General features: G+C 36.6%; 1 protein-coding gene and 1 long non-coding RNA gene across 11 annotated transcripts in view; both read right to left on the reverse strand.

The window, feature by feature from the left end:
* Positions 1-14,072, reverse strand: part of LOC583510 (ribosome-binding protein 1) — a 48,786-nt gene that overhangs the window by 24,985 nt on the left and 9,729 nt on the right. For all 9 annotated transcript variants that reach the window (XM_011662737.2, XM_011662735.2, XM_011662732.2 and 6 more), the window contains exons 5-8: positions 3,902-4,038; positions 2,722-2,794; positions 1,566-1,723; positions 1,059-1,210 (exon numbers count right to left, since the gene is read on the reverse strand). In XM_011662737.2, the coding sequence (XP_011661039.2) occupies positions 1,059-1,210; positions 1,566-1,723; positions 2,722-2,794; positions 3,902-4,038 (520 nt within the window). The remainder of the gene's footprint in view (positions 1-1,058; positions 1,211-1,565; positions 1,724-2,721; positions 2,795-3,901; positions 4,039-14,072) is intronic.
* LOC115929559 lies at positions 6,840-11,207 on the reverse strand. 2 transcript variants are annotated; one of them, XR_004066542.1, is made up of 4 exons: positions 10,975-11,207; positions 9,494-9,807; positions 7,380-7,483; positions 6,840-7,146 (listed from the first exon to the last, which is right to left on the reverse strand). It is a non-coding gene; the product is annotated as an uncharacterized LOC115929559 (long non-coding RNA). The 2 variants fall into 2 exon arrangements; XR_004066541.1 differs by lacking the exon at positions 10,975-11,207 and having other exon boundaries at positions 9,494-10,032.

Genomic DNA, 14,072 nt, shown 5'->3' on the forward strand with positions numbered 1-14,072 from the left:
TGTGTACTGTTTCAGATAACAATTTCATTATTATTGTCTATAATAAAACATTTAACAATAAAGACAAATACTCAATTGCAACAGCGATTTCAAATTTGCCCAAAATTCACTTATCTCTGAAAATACAAAATGTTTTTGATCAGATTTGTGAGCATTGCATATCTATTTTCAATTTTAATTTCCAAAGATGTTTAAATCCATGTCCACAAAACAAGTTTAATAGAAATGTTTTTATTTAAGTATCACTTTATTTTCTGAATAGGTAGTGTAATATAAACATAAATAAACCTACTCTTTCTTTGTTGATAAAAAGTGGCATTGTTTCCACTTAAAAACCTGATCATGCGGTTGATGCTCTAAGCTCAAGTGTAATATGATTCCTGTATGAAAAGCCACATCCTTAGTTAAATGTGATAACATACCCCTTTACATGGTATTGAGGATATGGGATTTGGAACATGACCAGCTTGGTATCAAATAGCAAATTATACGTTTAGCCACATAGCTCATTCGGTAGAGCAGTTCCCTCGTAGAGGACCTAAAGCCGTCGGCCGTCTGGTTGCTTACTTACAAGCAGTCAGGTAAAATAACCATCACATCACATCAATTATAAATTCCTTTCAAAAAGCATATCCCAAAAGCAAATTCTAGACTAAACTGAATAAGACAACAATTATTTAGACAACTCAACTTAAGCAGCGTTAAGAGGCAGATCAAGATTGCAAGCAATTTTATGCCTCAGTCACACCTTTGTGTATTTGGCTTGCATATTGCTGCATATTTATGGCAAGCCGTTTTAACATTTATTCCATTTTTCTTGATATCAAGAAATGATTTTCTGTTGTAAAGCAATGGTAGTTCTTGATATCAAGAAATAGGAATAAATGTTAAAACGGCTTGCAATAAATACGATACGCAGCAATACGCAAGCCAAATACACAAAGGTGTGACTAAGGCATAAGAGGCAGATCAAGACTGCAAGCAATGTAAGAGCATCATCTGTCACAACACAGATTTTCCTTGATGTCCTCACAGAATGATTGGATAACCCTACTTACTGTGAAGAAGCATGTCCTGCCTCTGTCTTGAGTCTGTTGTTCTCTTCCCTTAGCTGGTTGACCACGTCTACCTTGGATTCATCTAACATGGACTGGAGCTGCTTGATACGAGCCTGGAGGGCTTGGGTGTCATGGGTGTGGGACTCGTGGCTCTACAACATGAATGTTCACAGTGAGACTGGTTATCATATGGCCTTAGATTCATCTTACATATAAGTATAGTCAGACTTACTTTACTGACCACCTGTCTACAAAGACCACATTTTTTGTTTCCCTTGAAAATGGTTTCTCCATGAAACATGTACTAAAGGAACATGTCTACAAAGACTACTTTCTGTGTTTCCCTTGGGCGGTGGCTATATACATGGGACTGGATATAAACATTCATAGCTTTTCAAGAATGAATTTCTATATAGAGGGAGCAAGTAGCTATAAGTAGTGCAGTGGGGCTTTAATATTGATGTCAAAGAATTTTTATTGATTCCTAGAGAGGGTGCAGTGTCTTACCTGCTGCATACGGGCATGGAAAGCTTCAACCTCACGAGCTTGGCTCTCGAGCTTCATCTTATACTGTGCCTCTACACTGCCTGAATGTTCCTTCTGATGGTTCAACTCATGACGTAGTTCCTTCACCTTCTGGGAGGCAGCCTGGGCAAGTAGCATCTCTGAAACACAAATCAATCATTTATTACCCATCTTGATCATCACATATATACCTTTAATCAGATAAATCAAAAATATCATCTCACGAGCTAAAAATACAAAAACAGAATTTCTACAGCATGCTCTGAATGAACAATAGCCTTTCTTCCAAACAAGGAGAACATAAAAACACAGAAACAACCAACAAACCAACAAACCAACAACAAATAAAGGGGAAATTAAAATTTACTGCTAAAATATTTGATGACAAAGTAAATATTATTACCTAAATACAATCTGATCAGAACTGTAGTTTCTTGTGTCTCAAGACTCTAAATATATGTTTTGTAGTTCTGAATGCATGCATATCTTCTGGGTCTCTAATACATTAAAGGCATTCTCATATGTGCTTGATGGTGCCCCCCCCCCCCCCTCCAAAAAAAAAGAATCAAACAAACAAAAACAAACTTATGTCGCCGTAAACAGAAAATCTCTTTGAAAAACAAAGAAAAGAAAAGAGAACTGATCATTTGTATGAAGAACCGGCTACAGCTGCTTTTAGTTACTTGTGCATGAGACTACAGAGCTTAAAATGGTCAGCTACTAGATTGGAAAACTCATGATATGAAGAAGGTTGTTAGTAAGGAATGTCCATGGTAAAACATTTGTGTCTGCACCATCTTTCTTATTGATCTCACAAACACATTAGCACGAAGAACCAACCTCCAAACAAATAATGACCCGCTTGTTTACCATGAAATAAAATTCACTGAGCCATTGCAGTCACACTGCAATCAAAATACTCTTATTTCTTAAAGATAAGGCCAGCTTTCAGAATTATACAATAATTTATAACATCAAAGTGAATCAAGTAAAAAAGTAGGCAACAGTAACACATTTCAAGCCCATGATTACTGCCATATATTTTCATAAACTTATGACCCACAAAGCTCTCGTCATGCAGACAATAGGTACTAGTATTGATTTAGTCTTTATCTTTATAGATATTAAGGTTTCTCACCATTGTGAAGAGCCTGTTCTTTCTCCTGTAGCTGTTTCTTGAGAGCAGAAACGGGATCACTCCTCTGGTTAGCCTATAAAAAGATACAAATATATATAGAATAATTAAATACAAATACAAATAAAAAATCATAATGAGAAAGTGTAATGTCAAGCCAGAGGAATCTGAATGAGAATAATTTGTTTTTATAATGAACTTACTTGAAAATGTGTAATTTTCTTTGATTTGTATTCATTTACTCAAATAACCAAATGCCACAGCACACTGATATTCTCCTTATCTTCAAGAGGAACATGATCTTTTAACCTTTGTCTGGTCAATAGATAATTATAGCAGTCTTTTTATAGCGAGAATAGAGTTTATAGAGATAGAGCTTTCCATGAAATACAATATATTACTCAGCAGGCAGCAGAAGGTTGTCATGGTTACGCCCTATGATATGAACTACAATGTACTCAAACTCCCCTCACAAATCACTAACACTAACCTAACATACTTGTACCAGCAAATACATATTTTCAATCAAGGTAATCTCTATACAGAAATCCAATATCCCCTTGAGATGATTGTACCACTTGCTTGAAATCTGAGAAATAACAGCCCAGCCCAGCCCAGCCCAATAGGAGCTGACTACTGGGTTTAAGTTATGGTTATAAAACTGAATCAGAAAGTCAAGGATGTATTCCGCAATCTGAATTATTCATTGTATTTTGGTGTGAACATGAGAGCAGGCGTTACCAAGGTTGCGGTTATTTCATTGTTATAAAAATAACAATGTGGAGGCAAAGTTCTTTTCTATTCAAATTTTTCACACATAATCAGTGATCTAGTTAACATAATCCACCTCCCCTTGAAGTTCATGTATGTCACTGTCAGTTAACGCTTTCATTGTGTATGGTTGTACTCTTCATAATCCAGTCATGTTTCACTGATAGTGCATACCAAACTGTAAGGTCCACTTAGGGTGCATATGCCCCCCAAACCTGTTTTAGCATTGTGAAACCATTGTATTGTAAGATAAATGACTGTATTGCTGTAAAGCTGACAGAATATGTACAATGAGGCCAATGTAGAGGAGATGAGGGTGGGGGGGGGGGGGGGGGTAGAAGGGGAGGGGAGGGGGGGGGAGAGGAGGGGAAGGAGGAAAGGGGGTGGTGTAGAGAAGTGGGAGGTTACAAACCTTGACCCAGTCATCAGCTGATGCAGAACCTCCTTGACGGTTGAGGAGAATCTCGATCAGTTGTTGGATCTCAGCATCCTTCAAGGGGGCACTCTTGACTGCAGAGATCAGGGGCTTCCCACGTAGGGCTGGAGGCTCTGCAGCAAGCAAAGGAAGAGCAATAAATCATCTGTTAATACAGGCAATAACTACATATGAACCAGATTTATTCATACAATCATATAACTTCTCTTATGAACCATTGAATATTACAATGAATATTGTTTTATTTTTCCATTTGATAAAGGCCACTGTATCTCCAATATGCCTCTGCGGATATGCCTATAAATTAAAATAATTTTCAAATAAAATTTGTCACTATTAATATATTGTCACTAAACAGTCACACAAAAAGGGGGGGGGGTAGAGAAAAAACTCAGATCATATATTCCAGTCTGATGTTTGATCTCTACTTCCATTCCTGGATACATTGACTGACTACAAGGAAGTCGATTAAGCATATTGTTTACCTACGACTAGACAAAACAATGTATGCATCGTATCCTGGTTTTATTGTCAACTCCTCATGTTGACTTTAACCCTGAATTACAGACTACTGGAATTCATCTCATACATGTAGCTATATTAGAAATGTATAGCTACATGTGTGTTTGAAAAATAATTACCTTTTTTCTAATCTAATCTTATAGAAAATAAATCCACACAGAATCCAAGGAAACTTACACTGAATGTTCAAGATTGCAATTAAATTGCATGTGCCAAACAATTTTGGCAGAAAATGTATAGTGGCTGACTAGTGAGCATAGAAAGATAAGGAAATCTGGGTAAGTAGGCCTGACACAATGTGCTTAACACAGGTAACTTTATGCGCAAATGGAAGTTGTGGTTTTTATTGAAGATGATGCCCAGTAAGTACAACAATCGACACAATTCAGTGCAAATCCATCTTCAATCTATTGTGCTTTCTCTCCATCTCTCTCTCTTGTTTCCTCCCTATCTCTCTCTAAAATATACATAGAGGGAAATAGAAAAATAACTTGTTAATGTATACTATGATAAAATAAAATCATGTTTTACTTTGAATTACTTTAATCTTTGAAATGTTTTTTTTTTCATTTTTTGGAATACACTGTAGATAATCATGTACTCTATACACAATTCATTGGGAATACGCCTCCCTAAACAAAAAACTAAATTATTTTTCAAATGTAAGCCAGTAAGGAATCATTTCATCAATACACACAATTTAAGTGAACAGGAAACCTACACTCATAATGAAGTAAGTACGTAATCATGTTAAAAAGCAAATAACATGTACCCACCCGGTATTGCGAAAATTGTAGGGAAAACCCACTTTTCAACAACAACAGAAAGAGGATAAGGCGTGTCAATAATAATTGAATACCAATGTGTGATGACTTTAATGCTACATTAACTACATACAATGGAAGAATGGTTTAGCAAGACACAATGGGTGGTATTCTCGAAAGCGGCCTAAGTTAAACCTGGCCTAAGTTAAACCGTGGTTTAGTTAGGCCAGGCTTAACTTAGGCCGCTGACCTAAGTCATTTTCGTTTCTCGAAAGGTGGCCTAACTGATCCATGGTTTAAACCTGGCCTAACTTAGTCCATGGATTATTCACCATGGTTACAGTTTCTGCACATGCTCAGTATAAGCTGCGACGTCACAATGCACTAAGACAATGGGCTAAGACAATGGATGCGCGCAGTGTGGAGAGGATGCATCACCTCGACAACTTGAGCAATATGACGTCCAGGGGCGGCGGAGCGACTTCAAAAGCAGGGGGCAGCATCAACAAAAAGGGCACTTGCTGGAATTGTATCATTGTTAAAAGGGAAATTATCAGAGGTTAAAAGGGTCACATATCGCACCTGAAAAGGGGCATTGAACATATTTTAAAAGGGGCACTTATGAGAATGAAAAAGAGGCACTTAAAAAAAAGGAAATGTGCATTTGTTGAAAGAAAAGGGGCACCGATAATTTTGTTAATAGGGGCACCTCTCAAATTTAAATAGGGCAATTATCAGAGGTGAAGGGGCACTTCTCGTACCTGAAAAGGAGCACTTACTAGAGATTTAAAAGGGCACTGAAAACAATGGAAAATTGACACTTATTGCCAAGGAAAATGGAAACTTGTCAAAGGAAAAGGGGCGCATTTCAAAATTAAAGGGGCACTTATCAGAGGTGAAAAGGGGGAGGGGCACTTCTTACAAAGTTAAAAGGGCACTTACCTATATAAAAAGGGGCATTTGAAAAAGGGGGCACTGTACCCCCCCCCCCAACTCTTTCTCCCTATCTCCATCTCTCTCTCTCTCTCTCTCTCACACACACACACTATCTCACATCATTGTTTATTTCTCATTTTCATGACATCTCTCACCATTAAATTGTTCTTTCTCATTTGGTTCCCTTTCTCTTTTACTCTATCTCTCTCTCTCGCTGGCTCTCTGTTCTCTCACTGTTCTATTTCCAGACTTTTTCCATGTATAATTCAATGAACCCAACAGTATGCACACTTAAAATCAAAAGATATGAAAGGAATATTGTATATAACATATCAACAATTATGTTCAATTTATTTATTTTTCTTAAAACAGAAAAGATTGTAATTCACGATGAATACGATTATAAAATTGAAGGTCAAATATTAAGCTCCAATAGCCTCATAATCTGCTACTTGAAATTATTAGAATTCAAAGTTATGTATTTGTTACATTACTTTTTCCCATTTTTTAAAAACAACAGCATAGTCTACTTTTGAGCCGTCTTTCTTTTGCAGGGAATCTGTTATATCATGACTTGCACTATATTATAAAACACATTATAAAACATGATTTCTTAAATGACTCAAAAATCACAATTTTTCCAGTGAAACAATAATAATAATTACAGTGCTTATATAGCTCCTAACACTTACTTTGTCAGAAGTCTCTAAGCGCTCTACAATAATGCAGCATAATTACCCTGGCTTTAGCAGTGCAGCTGTTACAATGAACATCTGATGTACATAAAAACATCCTTATGAGTGATGGTTGCTTTGGGGTTCACACACACAACAAGGACATATCAGGCTTTTTATCAATGGTTGCTTGTTTGTTACCATAGCTTCATGTTATGAGGATCATAATACAAAGGTTTTGATCCCCATGCAGTCACAGTTACAGCAGATAGAGTCTGGTTCATTGAAGAGGCTAAGTAGAACTTCATAGTCCTTGCAAGTATGGCTGTTGAATAAAAAGAGGAAAAAAATGAAAGGAAGCACATTGAAACCTATTTCTGTTAAACATTAAAAAGGTCTTGCATGTACATTGTGACCAAAGTAGACTTACATGCACATTGTGGTAAAAGTGGAGTGCATAATCAATTACTTGAAAGTATTGATGGGAAAATGTGAATGAACAAATGCCCTCCTTGAAGTACCTGGGCATACAAACAACAACTTATTCGTACAGCCTACCTGTCTGAAACTCAGCAGCTCAGTAGTTCTCCTTCCTCTCTCTGAATTTGTCTCAATTATCAGGGAATTTGCCTTCATTTATTTTACTGAAGAAGAACATCATCCTGAAACAAAAATAAAAATGTTTAGACCTCATTAAAATATCAAAGATCTACTCCATTGATAATTGGTCTTAGTTATAGTGTCAATCATATTCTAACTTTAAAAAAAAAATTAAGGCGCCTTTCATGTAGGCAGTGACTAGGCACCCCCTCCCCACTCAGTTACTAATAATCATTGATTTACAGAATGACTACCGGTATCTCTTTTAAAGTCAAGAACAAACATACACATTCTTGCAGTACTATCTCATAAATGTGCTTGCACCAAGTTGTACTTGCCATGTCATGGCCTAAGAAAGCCCTAAGTAGTTAAAGTCTATAGCCAAGTTAGTCCCTTTCCTAAAATCAAGTCTAGAGGATTTTCTTTCGAAAACTTTTCATTAAAAGAATGGTGTTTTTTAGTGACATCCTCACAGAACGGGGCAATTTAAAGCAACAAGGTGACATGAAAAGGTTATTTGAACTAGATGCAAATGATTACTTTAGGATACAGGGAGTGTACTCTTCGTTATCAAAGATAAATATTCCTAAAATAGTTTATACAAATCCATTCAAAAATGATATTACTTCCAATATTATTTTACCCCCCGAGTTGATATGCTTGAACAGAATAAAAAGCAAACAATTTTATGATCTGTTGATCGCAGAGAAATATGAATGCCCAGTCAGTACGTTTAGACTAAAGAATAGATATGATGTTTCAGATACAGAATTGTTATTGGCTCGTTCAGGTATCATTTCAACTACAATTGATGTAATTTACAGAGAATTTCAGTTTAAGGTATTAAATAATATTCTGAATTTGAATTATAAACTGTATAAAATGAAAGTCATTAGTTCCCCATTATGTTCTTTTTGTGACATGGAAAATGAAACGATTGAACATTTTTTTTGGAAATGTACAATAGTACAAGATTTTTGGAATCAGCTCGGAAAAGAGCTGACTATGTTTGATTTCTCGATTTTAACCGAAAAAACGGTAATTCTTGGTATATTGTCGAAGAATTATATTCTTTTTAATCATATATTAATAATTGCAAAGAAAACAATTTACCTAAATAGATGTAAATTAGTTAAACCAAATATTTCTAACTTCATGTCCTTATTGATTAAATCATATAAAATGGAGAAATACATTGCTATACGCAATGACAAAGAAGCTGCCCATGACAGCAGGTGGCAGGGCATGGCCCAATGGATATCTACTGTCAGATAAGAAAGATTTTTTGTTGTTGTTGATAGGTTAATAAGCTGTAACGTTCAATGTATTATGTAATCAAATGTTCATTTTCACTGGTGTGTGAATAATTTGTCAAATCAATGTGCTGTGAAGTGACCACAAAATAAAAAAGACAATTTCAATACAAAAAAAAAAAAAAGTCTAGAGGTCTACATCTTACTTAGATAACCAACCGACAGTTGGCCTAACCTAGATGTAAACGCAGCCTGGGTTGTAGATTTTACAAGGCCCTAATCGTTAGAGCCCAACTTTTCCATTTTAGTTCAATCTAACATTAGACCAAAGATTGTCTTATTGTTTATGTTATCTCCCAAAATGAGCTTCGTGAAAGGGAAAAAAGTAAAATGAAAATTTACTGCACTGTACTTTACTGCAGTCTGTAGGTCGTTAAGTCTTATATGGTCTAGAATTGTTAGCGGTAGGTTTGAATTTTCTTCTGACCCAAATTTTAAAGTAGTTAATCAACTGTTGATTATTTGTGTCGTATTTTCAGAGATAGTTCCTCCCAAAAGTCTAGACCAAGCTGTCACTGTCAGGAGTGACTGGTAGCCATGGCAATCGAGCTGAAAATATTAGCTCGTGCCTATGTAAAATGAATAAAAGTTTGAGTGTAGTTTGCACCTACATTCATCAGACAAAACAATTTTAAATCACTTCATAATGTACCTGTAGACACATCTGCAGATTCATGAAATCAGCAGATCTTTTTTAATAAAAATTGTATAAACATGATTTAGTTTACAAAATTTAGGAGTAATTACAGCTTTACTCACCAGCAGACTTTCCAAGAAAAATGGAGTATCTATTTTTCCTGTTCAGGAAATAACTGGTGTTGGGCCAACTGGCTTAAAGACGCCTATGTGGGTGCAATCAATAGCACCGACCATATTAATGCCAGGGAAATGGCAGTAATTATAAAAATTCATGTTGGGTCTGCACTCTGCAGGACTGCCTCTCTTGTTGAAGGAATTGAGATGTATTGGTCCGATCTCCTGGCAATGGCTATTGAGATGGACTTCACAAGGCGGGACACCGTAGCTTGGGAGAGGCCTTCTTTTTTCATCCCCATGCATCAATTGAAAAGAACCTGAAATAGCAGAAAATCAAGATGAAAAATATGTTGATATTTGATAAGAAATTACAATTTCTCTTTCTCTGTAGTTTACTAACTAATATTATTAGACTAAACTACTGTAACATTATCAGCAAATGTATATCCAAAAAAAGGAAGCTTCTGTCCATTTCCTTTCAATTTCTATTAGACCTGTCTAGACTAGACTCTTATTGATGAAATTTACATCTAGGTCTATTAATATTGTTTTAAAAAAAATGTTTTCTTTGGGGGGGGGGGGGTGGTTATGAAAATCATCATCATCCTGTATAAAATTATCGCACCAACAGCCACAACTAGCACTGCAGCTCAGGCAGAGGTGATACCAGACCGAAATTTCTGTCTCTTTCGTTTGTTAGCCTCTGATTTGGGTAGGGTCGGCTCCTGAAAGAGAGGAGCCGATGTTATGTTTAGAAACAGGTTCATTGAAACTAACATGCAATTGAAATTAACATGCCACTTAGAAATGCACTGCAGCTGTTAAGGCACAGTTCATTGTTATTCATATTAGATGCATACACACAATGCAAGTGTATGCAAGGGTCTTCTGTTCACTACATTATTTATACATGTAAAAGCACATGGATATTGAGTCTGGATTAAACTACCAAAGCAACCACACGTGTTTCTGCAGGCTCCATTTTGTTTGTCTCTATACTTACATTTATTTAGCTTAATAGACCTAGTTATTACTTTCCAACCCACATTACAACAGCCGACACTACACAAATCAGAGGCTAACGAACGAAAGAGTCTGCTAGTCCACTTTTAGGCAACAGCGTCTCGAAAATCCACTATAAAAGTAGATCTACGTCTAGCAATGATAGTTTTAAGGTGGTATATGCGTACGAAAGGACAATAGTGCCAAGAAAAAGAATTACCCGGTAAGAAATTGCTCAATCTCAGGAAACGAAAATGTTAACCGACAATTATTTGCACGTATGGGACTGGTCTGCGAACAATGTGAACATTTACCAAGTTTCCTCCAAATTTATTCAGTTAAAAGCATTTTAGATTATCACCAGTACAGCAACATGAAAGTTACAAAAATACTTTAATAGCTGGTGTAACTTTCATGAGCGCTTATCCATACAAAAGAGTGCAAATTGTTATCAAATATAGAAATTCAAATGCAAAACTTACCGTTCACTCTCCGCGGACACTCGATTTAACTAAAACGTGACGTCACGCGAAGTTAGGCCGAACTATGACGTATTTAAACCTGCCCTCTGAGCGGCCTAAAGTTAGGCCGAACTATGACGTATTTAAGCCTGGCTTATCTTTAGGCGGCCTTCGAGAATAGCAAAAAAGATAGTCCATGGTTTAAACCAGGTTTAGGCCACTGATTTAACTTAGGCCGCTTTCGAGAATACCACCCAATGAGTGGAAGGACACAAAAACCTCACGCTTTGGGGTTTCGTGTACCAAGGTCACAAAAACAAACTGATCAAACATATCTATTTGAATGTGAATCTGACTTACTGGCTAAATGAGGCAACTTGTGCCTACATGTTTACATCCATCAACATCTCAACTCAACTAAATAGATCTATAATCTTAATTGTACTTTTGAACTCGCATATTTGGGAATCCGATAACATGGGAGAACAGTCCATTCATGCATTGCAATTTGCAAAGGTCGAGGAATTTCTTCGGTCTGCCTATTTTTTTCCGGCTGATTGAAAATCATGGACAGGAACTTAAAGTTGGACTTAAGTCAACATCCTAAATATACCTATGGTTGAACACACAGCGTACAATGGAACTATGCAGCGTGCGTATGTGTGTGTGTGTAGACAATGGGTCATGATGTAAGTAATCTGTAGGGTAATGATTTCCTTCCCTGTCAACAGAGATAAGCCATCTCACCTCCTTACCTACCCTAAGTACTATGGTACATTGAACTTCCTGCTAACCCTCACCCTTCTCGTTGTCCTTCCTTCATTAAACAATGTCCACACCTACGTAGACAGTCTATGCTTGAACTTTCTAAACTTTCTATAAGCATGACACAATCACTTTCTCATGGGATGTTGATACTCTCCATGTTGTAAAATGTTAAATCGTTCATCATCATTAATATCACATGATAAAAAGCACCAATTTATTGTCTATTTCACCCCCCCCCCCCCTCCCCCAATAAAGAAGAGAAGTTAGTTTGGGGTCTAACAAAATTTAAACGACAGGCCTCTGTCGTACATGTATGTGTGCTTTACGTTGATAGGGAATTTTTTTAAATGATTTTGACAAGAAATGCAATACGTACATTTTTGGGGTCAAAACACTTTCAAAACCATTAACAAAAGCCATTAGAAATACGCCTCAACTTTTCTTTCGGTGATCATTTAGAAAACTTTCCAAATTCCAATATAACAGTAATCAATCAATTAGGCTTAAATGCGATAAAATTCATTTTGTATACACACAACTCAATGGCTCTGATCTGTTTCTAAAGCAAAAGCTGAAAGGGATGGAATGATCATCATTCACATTGAGTCATACTCCACCATGACCATGCATGCATGTGGTTTACCAATCTCTAGATTGCACATTTCACTTGATCAGGAAGGATATTGGATTAACTTGATCAAAGATTTAACTACGAATGAGAATAGGCCTGCCCTCATCGGACCGAAGTTGCAAAATAACCCGCTATTTTAAATAGCCCAATCTCAAATATAGCCAGCTAATTTGCGTCTTTATCAGCCCTCAGTTGCAAGCGGTCTTTTTGGTTGAGAAAATATCCTGAGAAATCTTGGTCTTGTTTTCAAAATATCCCGCTATCTGGGAAATTGCGGGCTTATTTGCACCTGTTTGTGATGACCGTATTAGTCTGGTGAAGTTGCAGATTCGAGCTTCGGGAAAATATCCCGTGTCTGAAAACAGCAGATTATTTTGCAATTCGGTCTGATGAGGACAGGCCTAATGTGTAGTTTCCTAAAGCTGCAGTATTCAGTTTCAACGAGTGTGGTGAACATGACACTAATGTTGCTCATGGACAGCCAACAGGAAGATGTACATGTAGGACCTATGCTATATAGCAGCTTTAAATCAATCTGACTCTCATTCATAAATGTCTGTGGGAACCCTAACCACTGCTGCTGCCCTGTCACTGCAGGAAAGTAGAACTAATCAAGGTCACTTAAGGTCACCGTTTCCTCCTTGGATCACACAGGGGAATATCTGCTGGGCTAGTCTGCCAGATCAAACTAGTAATGACCCACTGGGTGTGTGTACATTCTGATAGGTCATCACAAATACATGCTTCATGTACACAGCATTCCATGCCTCAGGGTGATGCTGACATTTACATTTTGGTGTATATTAAGCCAACTATAAAATGTGAAGTTCATGTGAATACACTGCAACGCCTACAGGTCCCTCCCCTTTGACCTTCAAATTCTTGACAGTCTCAGAATTTAAAAAAAATGTCAATTTTATGCCAAATATCCAGTCCTAACATACAAATAATAGAAGGTGTACAGGCCTTAGCCCAATATATACATGTACGTGAAAACTTTAAAAATCTGACCTATATTTCAAACAACTCTTGGCAAATAATATAAAATTCAAACCAAATGGATATGATGGAAATTCACCAACTCTTCAATATGAGTCTAATCGATAGAGACTACAGAAGGTAATTCCTGAGTGCAAAAGTGCAGAGTGCCATTCTGGTATATGTGATTATGGGTTGAAATCCTTGCCACGTGTGCAAGTCCCCTTTTCATATAATACTATAAGTACAACATGTGTGTCTGTCTTGTTTGATCAGGCCTCCTGAGAGAATAGAGGTGACAGAACAGGTGGGAGAACTAGAATACACACTTAAATACACATGTTGCCTTACCTACAATCAGTGTTTTAATCTGGCTGTCTGAGCTGAGTGAGGGATACTATCCATTAAATACTGCAAAATATGTCCCTTCCATATATGTATAGGCCTTTACGGATATAGATTTTGCCCTTTCTTTGGGAATAAAATTAGTATCAAGATTACAATGAAAGAGTAAATTGGAATCCATAGGCCTAGTACATGTACATGTATATATATATATATACCTACAGGTGTAATTTTTAATAGGTCCTATTCAATACAATGATAGAAAGGGATTTAACATTCTCACAATAATTGGTCAGTGCATTATTCGATGAGGATGAAAACATTATCATCACATTATCTAAAGTATTTCTCCTATCATTGGTGGAGCCTTCTTCATGGGCTCAACTTTTCAATTAAT

This window comes from Strongylocentrotus purpuratus, unplaced genomic scaffold, assembly GCF_000002235.5.
Source record: "Strongylocentrotus purpuratus isolate Spur 01 unplaced genomic scaffold, Spur_5.0 spur5_scaffold_5, whole genome shotgun sequence".
Taxonomy (NCBI): Eukaryota; Metazoa; Echinodermata; class Echinoidea; order Camarodonta; family Strongylocentrotidae; genus Strongylocentrotus; species Strongylocentrotus purpuratus.